This window comes from Manihot esculenta, chromosome 17 (genome assembly GCF_001659605.2).
Source record: "Manihot esculenta cultivar AM560-2 chromosome 17, M.esculenta_v8, whole genome shotgun sequence".
NCBI lineage: Eukaryota > Viridiplantae > Streptophyta > Magnoliopsida > Malpighiales > Euphorbiaceae > Manihot > Manihot esculenta.
This window is the reverse complement of record NC_035177.2, coordinates 7,993,728-8,012,269: the sequence shown is the minus strand read 5'-3', so window position 1 is coordinate 8,012,269 and position 18,542 is coordinate 7,993,728. Positions and strand designations below refer to the sequence as shown.

Sequence of the window (18,542 nt, the reverse complement as noted above, 5' to 3'; positions counted from 1 at the left end):
TCACGGATAAATGGTTTATTAGGAAAATAAATTATGCTAGAAAAGCGAAAGGATAAATATTTAGAACAACCTGATATATATTTTTGAACAGCATTATTTTAATTGAAAAGGAAAATGAATTTTGAATTATAATGCTAAGCCCATGACTACAGGAAAATAAATTCCATTATATCAAATTTATTAATTTCAAATTATAGCGTTTCAATTAAAAAGTATCATCTTGAACTTTGATATAGTTGAATTTTAACACCGCAACATAATTTACAGCGCGTTTTAATTTTGAATTTTGACACTATTAAATTACTAAGTTCATTCAATAATATATCTTTTATTATTTCATCTTGCATTCCAAGTTTTATATGTTGATTAACTTTTCAAATAGAAATAGAGGACTTAAAGAAGTATTTATATAGTATTTAATATCAATTGATTTTCTTTTAATATATCTTTTAATATCAATTGATATATTCAGTAATTGGTGAGCTTTTATATTTGTTTAAGTAAAATGAAGCACATTGTTTAATAGGTAAATTTTTTAAATTGATTTTCTATTTTGGATAGAGCTAAATTGAAATCATATCTGACTATGTTCATTTAAATTTAAAAAGTGTAATGATAGTCTTGTAAAATTACTATACTGTGCGTCAGACAAATGAGAAACATTCTCCGTTTAAATTAAGAATCAACAAGTGAGTGCATTAACATCCTCTCGGAATCAACTTTCCTATAATCTTAGGCTTAACATTTGTACAAATAGATTTTGCAGGACCCTTAGATCCGGTGTACTGGAGGTTAACGTTAGAAAGTTCAACGTTCTTGCATGGTACGCTGCTGCTGCATGTCAATTGAACGGCTGTGGGCGTTCTTGACGATCCTCGAATATTCTTGAAGATGACGTCGCTTATTTTAACTTTTGATGGCATCTGCAAAAAGTCGCAATATTTTAGCATAATTGTAACACACCCATATATATAAATTCTCCTTCTTGTTGTGAAAAAATAAAAATTGAAAAGTTACCTTGCGATTGCATTCGTTATGCGGGCAGTACATTTGATCTATAATGATGGGATTGCTGACGTTTTGCATGACGATATCCTCGAACTGGATATTCGACACACTGCCACCATGCAATGCGGGCCAAGTCTTAATTCTCACGCCATTGTCGGTGTCGTATATTGTGCAATTCTTCACATAAATTCCAGACACAGGTTCTTCCTTCTCGTACTTTCCTAAACTTCCAATACTAATGCCATGCCCGTGTCCGCACCTTACGTTTGTGATTCGTACTTGCCTGCTCCCCCGGCCAATGGAGATGCAATCATCACCGGTCATAATGTTTGAATCAATAATGTTGATCTCCTCCGACCGTCCAATGTGAATTCCATCCGTGTTGGGACTATGCCCCGGCGCTTTCACCGAAAATCGCTGGAAGGTAAGGTTTTTGCTGCCGAGGAGATTGACGTGGAACTGCTTGCTATCTATGGATGTCACGTCCTCGACTATGCTGTTGGTGACGAAGTCAAACCTTAGGTTCTGATACAGTTTTGATAGAACAGTTACGCAGAGAAAACGTAGTTAGTATTACTGCCATGAACGGGCCTATGAATGACCGTTAGTAAAGTAGCGTTCGGATTTTCTTACAACTGGAAGTGCTTTCTTGCATCCGCCGCCACAGCTCTCCCGCTGCCAAGCAATTTCTCCTTGTCCGTCGAAGGCCCCACCACCGGATACCGTTAATCGGTCCAGGTATCTCAATGTAACCCAGCTATTCTTGCGGTGCTGGCTAGCTTTTGCTGGCGCCACCAACGTTCCTTCCACTTGAAGATGCATGGCACCCTTGCAAGGGCCTAGCAAATCCACCACGCCTAATGAGTACTTCCCTTTTGGTATCACGACTTTGCCGGAACCCGCTGCTCCACAAGCCCCCTTCCACGCACTCAGTAAAGCCTAAAAACGAAAACGGCAATGAAAGACCTGACAGCAATAATCTAGGAAATACCGTCGCGATATCGAGAACCGAGTTTACTTTCATACCTTAGTGATATCCGACCCCTCCTTCGCACCATATTTTGTGACATCAAAGGTATTGGGCTGAGCTCCGCTGGTAAAGGCGAACAGTAACACCAAATATGCTGCGCACACATGTACCTTGGAACCCATATCTCTCTTTTCAAGGCGCTTCCTCTCCTTCGATATCTACAGCCTATATTGATTTCTAAATGTTTGTGCATTTCTCCTCCTCTGTAAGGCCTTTTATATTTCAGGCGGCTCGTTTAATTTACTCAAGGTTTATTACAGGCTGTAGCATTTTCATACATCCCGTTTTCTGTTTTTCCTTTTTGTTTTGCGTTAAATGTTTTGAGCTTAAAAAAAAAAAGGCCTACGTACGCTAACCTGCAACTAAAAACTACAACTTCCGCATTTCTCTCTAACATATTCTTTTATATTGGAACCCTGTATAACTTATGCAACAACCTCTTCGTTCTCCCACAATATTCTGGACGTATTGGACGCGAAACGAGCCCGGAGACCGCACCCGCAATTCATTTCCTCACGCGTGCATGTAGGACAAAATTTTGACAAGTACAGTGCAACATGAAAAGAGGAAAACAGAAAAAGAAAAAAAGAACTAACAGGCCGTTATTCCGTCTTTTCTCCTTTGGTACCTGAAGGCGCATCGTATTATTTTACGTGTACTTGATTTTAGCGTCGAAAATATGCTCAGCTTCGATTTTAATTATTTATTTATAATGGAACGCAAATATAAAAAAGAAAAAAAAAAGAAAAGGAAAAGAAAGAAAGAAATTCACAATAATAATCTCCGAACATCTTAATATGAGACTTCATCTCTTCACAACGGGATATATGTATATATATATTTCTCCTTTTTCCCGAAACAAATAAATACTTCTTGAATAAATGAATAAAGAATTGAAAAAAGAATCAGCACAGTTACATAGCCGATCACGGATAAATGGTTTATTAGGAAAATAAATTATGCTAGAAAAGCGAAAGGATAAATATTTAGAACAACCTGATATATATTTTTGAACAGCATTATTTTAATTGAAAAGGAAAATGAATTTTGAATTATAATGCTAAGCCCATGACTACAGGAAAATAAATTCCATTATATCAAATTTATTAATTTCAAATTATAGCGTTTCAATTAAAAAGTATCATCTTGAACTTTGATATAGTTGAATTTTAACACCGCAACATAATTTACAGCGCGTTTTAATTTTGAATTTTGACACTATTAAATTACTAAGTTCATTCAATAATATATCTTTTATTATTTCATCTTGCATTCCAAGTTTTATATGTTGATTAACTTTTCAAATAGAAATAGAGGACTTAAAGAAGTATTTATATAGTATTTAATATCAATTGATTTTCTTTTAATATATCTTTTAATATCAATTGATATATTCAGTAATTGGTGAGCTTTTATATTTGTTTAAGTAAAATGAAGCACATTGTTTAATAGGTAAATTTTTTAAATTGATTTTCTATTTTGGATAGAGCTAAATTGAAATCATATCTGACTATGTTCATTTAAATTTAAAAAGTGTAATGATAGTCTTGTAAAATTACTATACTGTGCGTCAGACAAATGAGAAACATTCTCCGTTTAAATTAAGAATCAACAAGTGAGTGCATTAACATCCTCTCGGAATCAACTTTCCTATAATCTTAGGCTTAACATTTGTACAAATAGATTTTGCAGGACCCTTAGATCCGGTGTACTGGAGGTTAACGTTAGAAAGTTCAACGTTCTTGCATGGTACGCTGCTGCTGCATGTCAATTGAACGGCTGTGGGCGTTCTTGACGATCCTCGAATATTCTTGAAGATGACGTCGCTTATTTTAACTTTTGATGGCATCTGCAAAAAGTCGCAATATTTTAGCATAATTGTAACACACCCATATATATAAATTCTCCTTCTTGTTGTGAAAAAATAAAAATTGAAAAGTTACCTTGCGATTGCATTCGTTATGCGGGCAGTACATTTGATCTATAATGATGGGATTGCTGACGTTTTGCATGACGATATCCTCGAACTGGATATTCGACACACTGCCACCATGCAATGCGGGCCAAGTCTTAATTCTCACGCCATTGTCGGTGTCGTATATTGTGCAATTCTTCACATAAATTCCAGACACAGGTTCTTCCTTCTCGTACTTTCCTAAACTTCCAATACTAATGCCATGCCCGTGTCCGCACCTTACGTTTGTGATTCGTACTTGCCTGCTCCCCCGGCCAATGGAGATGCAATCATCACCGGTCATAATGTTTGAATCAATAATGTTGATCTCCTCCGACCGTCCAATGTGAATTCCATCCGTGTTGGGACTATGCCCCGGCGCTTTCACCGAAAATCGCTGGAAGGTAAGGTTTTTGCTGCCGAGGAGATTGACGTGGAACTGCTTGCTATCTATGGATGTCACGTCCTCGACTATGCTGTTGGTGACGAAGTCAAACCTTAGGTTCTGATACAGTTTTGATAGAACAGTTACGCAGAGAAAACGTAGTTAGTATTACTGCCATGAACGGGCCTATGAATGACCGTTAGTAAAGTAGCGTTCGGATTTTCTTACAACTGGAAGTGCTTTCTTGCATCCGCCGCCACAGCTCTCCCGCTGCCAAGCAATTTCTCCTTGTCCGTCGAAGGCCCCACCACCGGATACCGTTAATCGGTCCAGGTATCTCAATGTAACCCAGCTATTCTTGCGGTGCTGGCTAGCTTTTGCTGGCGCCACCAACGTTCCTTCCACTTGAAGATGCATGGCACCCTTGCAAGGGCCTAGCAAATCCACCACGCCTAATGAGTACTTCCCTTTTGGTATCACGACTTTGCCGGAACCCGCTGCTCCACAAGCCCCCTTCCACGCACTCAGTAAAGCCTAAAAACGAAAACGGCAATGAAAGACCTGACAGCAATAATCTAGGAAATACCGTCGCGATATCGAGAACCGAGTTTACTTTCATACCTTAGTGATATCCGACCCCTCCTTCGCACCATATTTTGTGACATCAAAGGTATTGGGCTGAGCTCCGCTGGTAAAGGCGAACAGTAACACCAAATATGCTGCGCACACATGTACCTTGGAACCCATATCTCTCTTTTCAAGGCGCTTCCTCTCCTTCGATATCTACAGCCTATATTGATTTCTAAATGTTTGTGCATTTCTCCTCCTCTGTAAGGCCTTTTATATTTCAGGCGGCTCGTTTAATTTACTCAAGGTTTATTACAGGCTGTAGCATTTTCATACATCCCGTTTTCTGTTTTTCCTTTTTGTTTTGCGTTAAATGTTTTGAGCTTAAAAAAAAAAAGGCCTACGTACGCTAACCTGCAACTAAAAACTACAACTTCCGCATTTCTCTCTAACATATTCTTTTATATTGGAACCCTGTATAACTTATGCAACAACCTCTTCGTTCTCCCACAATATTCTGGACGTATTGGACGCGAAACGAGCCCGGAGACCGCACCCGCAATTCATTTCCTCACGCGTGCATGTAGGACAAAATTTTGACAAGTACAGTGCAACATGAAAAGAGGAAAACAGAAAAAGAAAAAAAGAACTAACAGGCCGTTATTCCGTCTTTTCTCCTTTGGTACCTGAAGGCGCATCGTATTATTTTACGTGTACTTGATTTTAGCGTCGAAAATATGCTCAGCTTCGATTTTAATTATTTATTTATAATGGAACGCAAATATAAAAAAGAAAAAAAAAAGAAAAGGAAAAGAAAGAAAGAAATTCACAATAATAATCTCCGAACATCTTAATATGAGACTTCATCTCTTCACAACGGGATATATGTATATATATATTTCTCCTTTTTCCCGAAACAAATAAATACTTCTTGAATAAATGAATAAAGAATTGAAAAAAGAATCAGCACAGTTACATAGCCGATCACGGATAAATGGTTTATTAGGAAAATAAATTATGCTAGAAAAGCGAAAGGATAAATATTTAGAACAACCTGATATATATTTTTGAACAGCATTATTTTAATTGAAAAGGAAAATGAATTTTGAATTATAATGCTAAGCCCATGACTACAGGAAAATAAATTCCATTATATCAAATTTATTAATTTCAAATTATAGCGTTTCAATTAAAAAGTATCATCTTGAACTTTGATATAGTTGAATTTTAACACCGCAACATAATTTACAGCGCGTTTTAATTTTGAATTTTGACACTATTAAATTACTAAGTTCATTCAATAATATATCTTTTATTATTTCATCTTGCATTCCAAGTTTTATATGTTGATTAACTTTTCAAATAGAAATAGAGGACTTAAAGAAGTATTTATATAGTATTTAATATCAATTGATTTTCTTTTAATATATCTTTTAATATCAATTGATATATTCAGTAATTGGTGAGCTTTTATATTTGTTTAAGTAAAATGAAGCACATTGTTTAATAGGTAAATTTTTTAAATTGATTTTCTATTTTGGATAGAGCTAAATTGAAATCATATCTGACTATGTTCATTTAAATTTAAAAAGTGTAATGATAGTCTTGTAAAATTACTATACTGTGCGTCAGACAAATGAGAAACATTCTCCGTTTAAATTAAGAATCAACAAGTGAGTGCATTAACATCCTCTCGGAATCAACTTTCCTATAATCTTAGGCTTAACATTTGTACAAATAGATTTTGCAGGACCCTTAGATCCGGTGTACTGGAGGTTAACGTTAGAAAGTTCAACGTTCTTGCATGGTACGCTGCTGCTGCATGTCAATTGAACGGCTGTGGGCGTTCTTGACGATCCTCGAATATTCTTGAAGATGACGTCGCTTATTTTAACTTTTGATGGCATCTGCAAAAAGTCGCAATATTTTAGCATAATTGTAACACACCCATATATATAAATTCTCCTTCTTGTTGTGAAAAAATAAAAATTGAAAAGTTACCTTGCGATTGCATTCGTTATGCGGGCAGTACATTTGATCTATAATGATGGGATTGCTGACGTTTTGCATGACGATATCCTCGAACTGGATATTCGACACACTGCCACCATGCAATGCGGGCCAAGTCTTAATTCTCACGCCATTGTCGGTGTCGTATATTGTGCAATTCTTCACATAAATTCCAGACACAGGTTCTTCCTTCTCGTACTTTCCTAAACTTCCAATACTAATGCCATGCCCGTGTCCGCACCTTACGTTTGTGATTCGTACTTGCCTGCTCCCCCGGCCAATGGAGATGCAATCATCACCGGTCATAATGTTTGAATCAATAATGTTGATCTCCTCCGACCGTCCAATGTGAATTCCATCCGTGTTGGGACTATGCCCCGGCGCTTTCACCGAAAATCGCTGGAAGGTAAGGTTTTTGCTGCCGAGGAGATTGACGTGGAACTGCTTGCTATCTATGGATGTCACGTCCTCGACTATGCTGTTGGTGACGAAGTCAAACCTTAGGTTCTGATACAGTTTTGATAGAACAGTTACGCAGAGAAAACGTAGTTAGTATTACTGCCATGAACGGGCCTATGAATGACCGTTAGTAAAGTAGCGTTCGGATTTTCTTACAACTGGAAGTGCTTTCTTGCATCCGCCGCCACAGCTCTCCCGCTGCCAAGCAATTTCTCCTTGTCCGTCGAAGGCCCCACCACCGGATACCGTTAATCGGTCCAGGTATCTCAATGTAACCCAGCTATTCTTGCGGTGCTGGCTAGCTTTTGCTGGCGCCACCAACGTTCCTTCCACTTGAAGATGCATGGCACCCTTGCAAGGGCCTAGCAAATCCACCACGCCTAATGAGTACTTCCCTTTTGGTATCACGACTTTGCCGGAACCCGCTGCTCCACAAGCCCCCTTCCACGCACTCAGTAAAGCCTAAAAACGAAAACGGCAATGAAAGACCTGACAGCAATAATCTAGGAAATACCGTCGCGATATCGAGAACCGAGTTTACTTTCATACCTTAGTGATATCCGACCCCTCCTTCGCACCATATTTTGTGACATCAAAGGTATTGGGCTGAGCTCCGCTGGTAAAGGCGAACAGTAACACCAAATATGCTGCGCACACATGTACCTTGGAACCCATATCTCTCTTTTCAAGGCGCTTCCTCTCCTTCGATATCTACAGCCTATATTGATTTCTAAATGTTTGTGCATTTCTCCTCCTCTGTAAGGCCTTTTATATTTCAGGCGGCTCGTTTAATTTACTCAAGGTTTATTACAGGCTGTAGCATTTTCATACATCCCGTTTTCTGTTTTTCCTTTTTGTTTTGCGTTAAATGTTTTGAGCTTAAAAAAAAAAAGGCCTACGTACGCTAACCTGCAACTAAAAACTACAACTTCCGCATTTCTCTCTAACATATTCTTTTATATTGGAACCCTGTATAACTTATGCAACAACCTCTTCGTTCTCCCACAATATTCTGGACGTATTGGACGCGAAACGAGCCCGGAGACCGCACCCGCAATTCATTTCCTCACGCGTGCATGTAGGACAAAATTTTGACAAGTACAGTGCAACATGAAAAGAGGAAAACAGAAAAAGAAAAAAAGAACTAACAGGCCGTTATTCCGTCTTTTCTCCTTTGGTACCTGAAGGCGCATCGTATTATTTTACGTGTACTTGATTTTAGCGTCGAAAATATGCTCAGCTTCGATTTTAATTATTTATTTATAATGGAACGCAAATATAAAAAAGAAAAAAAAAAGAAAAGGAAAAGAAAGAAAGAAATTCACAATAATAATCTCCGAACATCTTAATATGAGACTTCATCTCTTCACAACGGGATATATGTATATATATATTTCTCCTTTTTCCCGAAACAAATAAATACTTCTTGAATAAATGAATAAAGAATTGAAAAAAGAATCAGCACAGTTACATAGCCGATCACGGATAAATGGTTTATTAGGAAAATAAATTATGCTAGAAAAGCGAAAGGATAAATATTTAGAACAACCTGATATATATTTTTGAACAGCATTATTTTAATTGAAAAGGAAAATGAATTTTGAATTATAATGCTAAGCCCATGACTACAGGAAAATAAATTCCATTATATCAAATTTATTAATTTCAAATTATAGCGTTTCAATTAAAAAGTATCATCTTGAACTTTGATATAGTTGAATTTTAACACCGCAACATAATTTACAGCGCGTTTTAATTTTGAATTTTGACACTATTAAATTACTAAGTTCATTCAATAATATATCTTTTATTATTTCATCTTGCATTCCAAGTTTTATATGTTGATTAACTTTTCAAATAGAAATAGAGGACTTAAAGAAGTATTTATATAGTATTTAATATCAATTGATTTTCTTTTAATATATCTTTTAATATCAATTGATATATTCAGTAATTGGTGAGCTTTTATATTTGTTTAAGTAAAATGAAGCACATTGTTTAATAGGTAAATTTTTTAAATTGATTTTCTATTTTGGATAGAGCTAAATTGAAATCATATCTGACTATGTTCATTTAAATTTAAAAAGTGTAATGATAGTCTTGTAAAATTACTATACTGTGCGTCAGACAAATGAGAAACATTCTCCGTTTAAATTAAGAATCAACAAGTGAGTGCATTAACATCCTCTCGGAATCAACTTTCCTATAATCTTAGGCTTAACATTTGTACAAATAGATTTTGCAGGACCCTTAGATCCGGTGTACTGGAGGTTAACGTTAGAAAGTTCAACGTTCTTGCATGGTACGCTGCTGCTGCATGTCAATTGAACGGCTGTGGGCGTTCTTGACGATCCTCGAATATTCTTGAAGATGACGTCGCTTATTTTAACTTTTGATGGCATCTGCAAAAAGTCGCAATATTTTAGCATAATTGTAACACACCCATATATATAAATTCTCCTTCTTGTTGTGAAAAAATAAAAATTGAAAAGTTACCTTGCGATTGCATTCGTTATGCGGGCAGTACATTTGATCTATAATGATGGGATTGCTGACGTTTTGCATGACGATATCCTCGAACTGGATATTCGACACACTGCCACCATGCAATGCGGGCCAAGTCTTAATTCTCACGCCATTGTCGGTGTCGTATATTGTGCAATTCTTCACATAAATTCCAGACACAGGTTCTTCCTTCTCGTACTTTCCTAAACTTCCAATACTAATGCCATGCCCGTGTCCGCACCTTACGTTTGTGATTCGTACTTGCCTGCTCCCCCGGCCAATGGAGATGCAATCATCACCGGTCATAATGTTTGAATCAATAATGTTGATCTCCTCCGACCGTCCAATGTGAATTCCATCCGTGTTGGGACTATGCCCCGGCGCTTTCACCGAAAATCGCTGGAAGGTAAGGTTTTTGCTGCCGAGGAGATTGACGTGGAACTGCTTGCTATCTATGGATGTCACGTCCTCGACTATGCTGTTGGTGACGAAGTCAAACCTTAGGTTCTGATACAGTTTTGATAGAACAGTTACGCAGAGAAAACGTAGTTAGTATTACTGCCATGAACGGGCCTATGAATGACCGTTAGTAAAGTAGCGTTCGGATTTTCTTACAACTGGAAGTGCTTTCTTGCATCCGCCGCCACAGCTCTCCCGCTGCCAAGCAATTTCTCCTTGTCCGTCGAAGGCCCCACCACCGGATACCGTTAATCGGTCCAGGTATCTCAATGTAACCCAGCTATTCTTGCGGTGCTGGCTAGCTTTTGCTGGCGCCACCAACGTTCCTTCCACTTGAAGATGCATGGCACCCTTGCAAGGGCCTAGCAAATCCACCACGCCTAATGAGTACTTCCCTTTTGGTATCACGACTTTGCCGGAACCCGCTGCTCCACAAGCCCCCTTCCACGCACTCAGTAAAGCCTAAAAACGAAAACGGCAATGAAAGACCTGACAGCAATAATCTAGGAAATACCGTCGCGATATCGAGAACCGAGTTTACTTTCATACCTTAGTGATATCCGACCCCTCCTTCGCACCATATTTTGTGACATCAAAGGTATTGGGCTGAGCTCCGCTGGTAAAGGCGAACAGTAACACCAAATATGCTGCGCACACATGTACCTTGGAACCCATATCTCTCTTTTCAAGGCGCTTCCTCTCCTTCGATATCTACAGCCTATATTGATTTCTAAATGTTTGTGCATTTCTCCTCCTCTGTAAGGCCTTTTATATTTCAGGCGGCTCGTTTAATTTACTCAAGGTTTATTACAGGCTGTAGCATTTTCATACATCCCGTTTTCTGTTTTTCCTTTTTGTTTTGCGTTAAATGTTTTGAGCTTAAAAAAAAAAAGGCCTACGTACGCTAACCTGCAACTAAAAACTACAACTTCCGCATTTCTCTCTAACATATTCTTTTATATTGGAACCCTGTATAACTTATGCAACAACCTCTTCGTTCTCCCACAATATTCTGGACGTATTGGACGCGAAACGAGCCCGGAGACCGCACCCGCAATTCATTTCCTCACGCGTGCATGTAGGACAAAATTTTGACAAGTACAGTGCAACATGAAAAGAGGAAAACAGAAAAAGAAAAAAAGAACTAACAGGCCGTTATTCCGTCTTTTCTCCTTTGGTACCTGAAGGCGCATCGTATTATTTTACGTGTACTTGATTTTAGCGTCGAAAATATGCTCAGCTTCGATTTTAATTATTTATTTATAATGGAACGCAAATATAAAAAAGAAAAAAAAAAGAAAAGGAAAAGAAAGAAAGAAATTCACAATAATAATCTCCGAACATCTTAATATGAGACTTCATCTCTTCACAACGGGATATATGTATATATATATTTCTCCTTTTTCCCGAAACAAATAAATACTTCTTGAATAAATGAATAAAGAATTGAAAAAAGAATCAGCACAGTTACATAGCCGATCACGGATAAATGGTTTATTAGGAAAATAAATTATGCTAGAAAAGCGAAAGGATAAATATTTAGAACAACCTGATATATATTTTTGAACAGCATTATTTTAATTGAAAAGGAAAATGAATTTTGAATTATAATGCTAAGCCCATGACTACAGGAAAATAAATTCCATTATATCAAATTTATTAATTTCAAATTATAGCGTTTCAATTAAAAAGTATCATCTTGAACTTTGATATAGTTGAATTTTAACACCGCAACATAATTTACAGCGCGTTTTAATTTTGAATTTTGACACTATTAAATTACTAAGTTCATTCAATAATATATCTTTTATTATTTCATCTTGCATTCCAAGTTTTATATGTTGATTAACTTTTCAAATAGAAATAGAGGACTTAAAGAAGTATTTATATAGTATTTAATATCAATTGATTTTCTTTTAATATATCTTTTAATATCAATTGATATATTCAGTAATTGGTGAGCTTTTATATTTGTTTAAGTAAAATGAAGCACATTGTTTAATAGGTAAATTTTTTAAATTGATTTTCTATTTTGGATAGAGCTAAATTGAAATCATATCTGACTATGTTCATTTAAATTTAAAAAGTGTAATGATAGTCTTGTAAAATTACTATACTGTGCGTCAGACAAATGAGAAACATTCTCCGTTTAAATTAAGAATCAACAAGTGAGTGCATTAACATCCTCTCGGAATCAACTTTCCTATAATCTTAGGCTTAACATTTGTACAAATAGATTTTGCAGGACCCTTAGATCCGGTGTACTGGAGGTTAACGTTAGAAAGTTCAACGTTCTTGCATGGTACGCTGCTGCTGCATGTCAATTGAACGGCTGTGGGCGTTCTTGACGATCCTCGAATATTCTTGAAGATGACGTCGCTTATTTTAACTTTTGATGGCATCTGCAAAAAGTCGCAATATTTTAGCATAATTGTAACACACCCATATATATAAATTCTCCTTCTTGTTGTGAAAAAATAAAAATTGAAAAGTTACCTTGCGATTGCATTCGTTATGCGGGCAGTACATTTGATCTATAATGATGGGATTGCTGACGTTTTGCATGACGATATCCTCGAACTGGATATTCGACACACTGCCACCATGCAATGCGGGCCAAGTCTTAATTCTCACGCCATTGTCGGTGTCGTATATTGTGCAATTCTTCACATAAATTCCAGACACAGGTTCTTCCTTCTCGTACTTTCCTAAACTTCCAATACTAATGCCATGCCCGTGTCCGCACCTTACGTTTGTGATTCGTACTTGCCTGCTCCCCCGGCCAATGGAGATGCAATCATCACCGGTCATAATGTTTGAATCAATAATGTTGATCTCCTCCGACCGTCCAATGTGAATTCCATCCGTGTTGGGACTATGCCCCGGCGCTTTCACCGAAAATCGCTGGAAGGTAAGGTTTTTGCTGCCGAGGAGATTGACGTGGAACTGCTTGCTATCTATGGATGTCACGTCCTCGACTATGCTGTTGGTGACGAAGTCAAACCTTAGGTTCTGATACAGTTTTGATAGAACAGTTACGCAGAGAAAACGTAGTTAGTATTACTGCCATGAACGGGCCTATGAATGACCGTTAGTAAAGTAGCGTTCGGATTTTCTTACAACTGGAAGTGCTTTCTTGCATCCGCCGCCACAGCTCTCCCGCTGCCAAGCAATTTCTCCTTGTCCGTCGAAGGCCCCACCACCGGATACCGTTAATCGGTCCAGGTATCTCAATGTAACCCAGCTATTCTTGCGGTGCTGGCTAGCTTTTGCTGGCGCCACCAACGTTCCTTCCACTTGAAGATGCATGGCACCCTTGCAAGGGCCTAGCAAATCCACCACGCCTAATGAGTACTTCCCTTTTGGTATCACGACTTTGCCGGAACCCGCTGCTCCACAAGCCCCCTTCCACGCACTCAGTAAAGCCTAAAAACGAAAACGGCAATGAAAGACCTGACAGCAATAATCTAGGAAATACCGTCGCGATATCGAGAACCGAGTTTACTTTCATACCTTAGTGATATCCGACCCCTCCTTCGCACCATATTTTGTGACATCAAAGGTATTGGGCTGAGCTCCGCTGGTAAAGGCGAACAGTAACACCAAATATGCTGCGCACACATGTACCTTGGAACCCATATCTCTCTTTTCAAGGCGCTTCCTCTCCTTCGATATCTACAGCCTATATTGATTTCTAAATGTTTGTGCATTTCTCCTCCTCTGTAAGGCCTTTTATATTTCAGGCGGCTCGTTTAATTTACTCAAGGTTTATTACAGGCTGTAGCATTTTCATACATCCCGTTTTCTGTTTTTCCTTTTTGTTTTGCGTTAAATGTTTTGAGCTTAAAAAAAAAAAGGCCTACGTACGCTAACCTGCAACTAAAAACTACAACTTCCGCATTTCTCTCTAACATATTCTTTTATATTGGAACCCTGTATAACTTATGCAACAACCTCTTCGTTCTCCCACAATATTCTGGACGTATTGGACGCGAAACGAGCCCGGAGACCGCACCCGCAATTCATTTCCTCACGCGTGCATGTAGGACAAAATTTTGACAAGTACAGTGCAACATGAAAAGAGGAAAACAGAAAAAGAAAAAAAGAACTAACAGGCCGTTATTCCGTCTTTTCTCCTTTGGTACCTGAAGGCGCATCGTATTATTTTACGTGTACTTGATTTTAGCGTCGAAAATATGCTCAGCTTCGATTTTAATTATTTATTTATAATGGAACGCAAATATAAAAAAGAAAAAAAAAAGAAAAGGAAAAGAAAGAAAGAAATTCACAATAATAATCTCCGAACATCTTAATATGAGACTTCATCTCTTCACAACGGGATATATGTATATATATATTTCTCCTTTTTCCCGAAACAAATAAATACTTCTTGAATAAATGAATAAAGAATTGAAAAAAGAATCAGCACAGTTACATAGCCGATCACGGATAAATGGTTTATTAGGAAAATAAATTATGCTAGAAAAGCGAAAGGATAAATATTTAGAACAACCTGATATATATTTTTGAACAGCATTATTTTAATTGAAAAGGAAAATGAATTTTGAATTATAATGCTAAGCCCATGACTACAGGAAAATAAATTCCATTATATCAAATTTATTAATTTCAAATTATAGCGTTTCAATTAAAAAGTATCATCTTGAACTTTGATATAGTTGAATTTTAACACCGCAACATAATTTACAGCGCGTTTTAATTTTGAATTTTGACACTATTAAATTACTAAGTTCATTCAATAATATATCTTTTATTATTTCATCTTGCATTCCAAGTTTTATATGTTGATTAACTTTTCAAATAGAAATAGAGGACTTAAAGAAGTATTTATATAGTATTTAATATCAATTGATTTTCTTTTAATATATCTTTTAATATCAATTGATATATTCAGTAATTGGTGAGCTTTTATATTTGTTTAAGTAAAATGAAGCACATTGTTTAATAGGTAAATTTTTTAAATTGATTTTCTATTTTGGATAGAGCTAAATTGAAATCATATCTGACTATGTTCATTTAAATTTAAAAAGTGTAATGATAGTCTTGTAAAATTACTATACTGTGCGTCAGACAAATGAGAAACATTCTCCGTTTAAATTAAGAATCAACAAGTGAGTGCATTAACATCCTCTCGGAATCAACTTTCCTATAATCTTAGGCTTAACATTTGTACAAATAGATTTTGCAGGACCCTTAGATCCGGTGTACTGGAGGTTAACGTTAGAAAGTTCAACGTTCTTGCATGGTACGCTGCTGCTGCATGTCAATTGAACGGCTGTGGGCGTTCTTGACGATCCTCGAATATTCTTGAAGATGACGTCGCTTATTTTAACTTTTGATGGCATCTGCAAAAAGTCGCAATATTTTAGCATAATTGTAACACACCCATATATATAAATTCTCCTTCTTGTTGTGAAAAAATAAAAATTGAAAAGTTACCTTGCGATTGCATTCGTTATGCGGGCAGTACATTTGATCTATAATGATGGGATTGCTGACGTTTTGCATGACGATATCCTCGAACTGGATATTCGACACACTGCCACCATGCAATGCGGGCCAAGTCTTAATTCTCACGCCATTGTCGGTGTCGTATATTGTGCAATTCTTCACATAAATTCCAGACACAGGTTCTTCCTTCTCGTACTTTCCTAAACTTCCAATACTAATGCCATGCCCGTGTCCGCACCTTACGTTTGTGATTCGTACTTGCCTGCTCCCCCGGCCAATGGAGATGCAATCATCACCGGTCATAATGTTTGAATCAATAATGTTGATCTCCTCCGACCGTCCAATGTGAATTCCATCCGTGTTGGGACTATGCCCCGGCGCTTTCACCGAAAATCGCTGGAAGGTAAGGTTTTTGCTGCCGAGGAGATTGACGTGGAACTGCTTGCTATCTATGGATGTCACGTCCTCGACTATGCTGTTGGTGACGAAGTCAAACCTTAGGTTCTGATACAGTTTTGATAGAACAGTTACGCAGAGAAAACGTAGTTAGTATTACTGCCATGAACGGGCCTATGAATGACCGTTAGTAAAGTAGCGTTCGGATTTTCTTACAACTGGAAGTGCTTTCTTGCATCCGCCGCCACAGCTCTCCCGCTGCCAAGCAATTTCTCCTTGTCCGTCGAAGGCCCCACCACCGGATACCGTTAATCGGTCCAGGTATCTCAATGTAACCCAGCTATTCTTGCGGTGCTGGCTAGCTTTTGCTGGCGCCACCAACGTTCCTTCCACTTGAAGATGCATGGCACCCTTGCAAGGGCCTAGCAAATCCACCACGCCTAATGAGTACTTCCCTTTTGGTATCACGACTTTGCCGGAACCCGCTGCTCCACAAGCCCCCTTCCACGCACTCAGTAAAGCCTAAAAACGAAAACGGCAATGAAAGACCTGACAGCAATAATCTAGGAAATACCGTCGCGATATCGAGAACCGAGTTTACTTTCATACCTTAGTGATATCCGACCCCTCCTTCGCACCATATTTTGTGACATCAAAGGTATTGGGCTGAGCTCCGCTGGTAAAGGCGAACAGTAACACCAAATATGCTGCGCACACATGTACCTTGGAACCCATATCTCTCTTTTCAAGGCGCTTCCTCTCCTTCGATATCTACAGCCTATATTGATTTCTAAATGTTTGTGCATTTCTCCTCCTCTGTAAGGCCTTTTATATTTCAGGCGGCTCGTTTAATTTACTCAAGGTTTATTACAGGCTGTAGCATTTTCATACATCCCGTTTTCTGTTTTTCCTTTTTGTTTTGCGTTAAATGTTTTGAGCTTAAAAAAAAAAAGGCCTACGTACGCTAACCTGCAACTAAAAACTACAACTTCCGCATTTCTCTCTAACATATTCTTTTATATTGGAACCCTGTATAACTTATGCAACAACCTCTTCGTTCTCCCACAATATTCTGGACGTATTGGACGCGAAACGAGCCCGGAGACCGCACCCGCAATTCATTTCCTCACGCGTGCATGTAGGACAAAATTTTGACAAGTACAGTGCAACATGAAAAGAGGAAAACAGAAAAAGAAAAAAAGAACTAACAGGCCGTTATTCCGTCTTTTCTCCTTTGGTACCTGAAGGCGCATCGTATTATTTTACGTGTACTTGATTTTAGCGTCGAAAATATGCTCAGCTTCGATTTTAATTATTTATTTATAATGGAACGCAAATATAAAAAAGAAAAAAAAAAGAAAAGGAAAAGAAAGAAAGAAATTCACAATAATAATCTCCGAACATCTTAATATGAGACTTCATCTCTTCACAACGGGATATATGTATATATATATTTCTCCTTTTTCCCGAAACAAATAAATACTTCTTGAATAAATGAATAAAGAATTGAAAAAAGAATCAGCACAGTTACATAGCCGATCACGGATAAATGGTTTATTAGGAAAATAAATTATGCTAGAAAAGCGAAAGGATAAATATTTAGAACAACCTGATATATATTTTTGAACAGCATTATTTTAATTGAAAAGGAAAATGAATTTTGAATTATAATGCTAAGCCCATGACTACAGGAAAATAAATTCCATTATATCAAATTTATTAATTTCAAATTATAGCGTTTCAATTAAAAAGTATCATCTTGAACTTTGATATAGTTGAATTTTAACACCGCAACATAATTTACAGCGCGTTTTAATTTTGAATTTTGACACTATTAAATTACTAAGTTCATTCAATAATATATCTTTTATTATTTCATCTTGCATTCCAAGTTTTATATGTTGATTAACTTTTCAAATAGAAATAGAGGACTTAAAGAAGTATTTATATAGTATTTAATATCAATTGATTTTCTTTTAATATATCTTTTAATATCAATTGATATATTCAGTAATTGGTGAGCTTTTATATTTGTTTAAGTAAAATGAAGCACATTGTTTAATAGGTAAATTTTTTAAATTGATTTTCTATTTTGGATAGAGCTAAATTGAAATCATATCTGACTATGTTCATTTAAATTTAAAAAGTGTAATGATAGTCTTGTAAAATTACTATACTGTGCGTCAGACAAATGAGAAACATTCTCCGTTTAAATTAAGAATCAACAAGTGAGTGCATTAACATCCTCTCGGAATCAACTTTCCTATAATCTTAGGCTTAACATTTGTACAAATAGA

The 18,542-nt window shown here is 37.0% G+C and overlaps 6 protein-coding genes across 6 annotated transcripts; all 6 read right to left on the bottom strand.

Moving 5' to 3' along the window:
* Positions 1-247: 247 nt before the first annotated feature.
* LOC122722210 (polygalacturonase-like) lies at positions 248-2,160 on the bottom strand. The gene is made up of 3 exons (XM_043952392.1): positions 2,035-2,160; positions 1,642-1,947; positions 248-1,575 (listed from the first exon to the last, which is right to left on the bottom strand). The coding sequence occupies exons 1-3, from the start codon at positions 2,158-2,160 to the stop codon at positions 907-909; spliced, it is 1,101 nt and encodes a 366-aa protein (XP_043808327.1). The 3' UTR covers positions 248-906.
* Positions 2,161-3,211: 1,051 nt separating this feature from the next.
* Positions 3,212-5,124, bottom strand: LOC122722209 (polygalacturonase-like). Its single transcript, XM_043952391.1, has 3 exons — positions 4,999-5,124; positions 4,606-4,911; positions 3,212-4,539 (listed from the first exon to the last, which is right to left on the bottom strand). The coding sequence occupies exons 1-3, from the start codon at positions 5,122-5,124 to the stop codon at positions 3,871-3,873; spliced, it is 1,101 nt and encodes a 366-aa protein (XP_043808326.1). The 3' UTR covers positions 3,212-3,870.
* A 1,051-nt stretch (positions 5,125-6,175) lies between these two features.
* On the bottom strand, positions 6,176-8,088 carry LOC122722208 (polygalacturonase-like). Its single transcript, XM_043952390.1, has 3 exons — positions 7,963-8,088; positions 7,570-7,875; positions 6,176-7,503 (listed from the first exon to the last, which is right to left on the bottom strand). The coding sequence occupies exons 1-3, from the start codon at positions 8,086-8,088 to the stop codon at positions 6,835-6,837; spliced, it is 1,101 nt and encodes a 366-aa protein (XP_043808325.1). The 3' UTR covers positions 6,176-6,834.
* A 1,051-nt stretch (positions 8,089-9,139) lies between these two features.
* Positions 9,140-11,052, bottom strand: LOC122722207 (polygalacturonase-like). The gene is made up of 3 exons (XM_043952389.1): positions 10,927-11,052; positions 10,534-10,839; positions 9,140-10,467 (listed from the first exon to the last, which is right to left on the bottom strand). Exons 1-3 carry the CDS (start codon positions 11,050-11,052, stop codon positions 9,799-9,801), a joined length of 1,101 nt encoding a protein of 366 aa, XP_043808324.1. The 3' UTR covers positions 9,140-9,798.
* Positions 11,053-12,103: 1,051 nt separating this feature from the next.
* LOC122722206 (polygalacturonase-like) lies at positions 12,104-14,016 on the bottom strand. Its single transcript, XM_043952388.1, has 3 exons — positions 13,891-14,016; positions 13,498-13,803; positions 12,104-13,431 (listed from the first exon to the last, which is right to left on the bottom strand). Exons 1-3 carry the CDS (start codon positions 14,014-14,016, stop codon positions 12,763-12,765), a joined length of 1,101 nt encoding a protein of 366 aa, XP_043808323.1. The 3' UTR covers positions 12,104-12,762.
* A 1,051-nt stretch (positions 14,017-15,067) lies between these two features.
* On the bottom strand, positions 15,068-16,980 carry LOC122722205 (polygalacturonase-like). Its single transcript, XM_043952387.1, has 3 exons — positions 16,855-16,980; positions 16,462-16,767; positions 15,068-16,395 (listed from the first exon to the last, which is right to left on the bottom strand). Exons 1-3 carry the CDS (start codon positions 16,978-16,980, stop codon positions 15,727-15,729), a joined length of 1,101 nt encoding a protein of 366 aa, XP_043808322.1. The 3' UTR covers positions 15,068-15,726.
* Between the last annotated feature and the right edge of the window lie 1,562 nt (positions 16,981-18,542).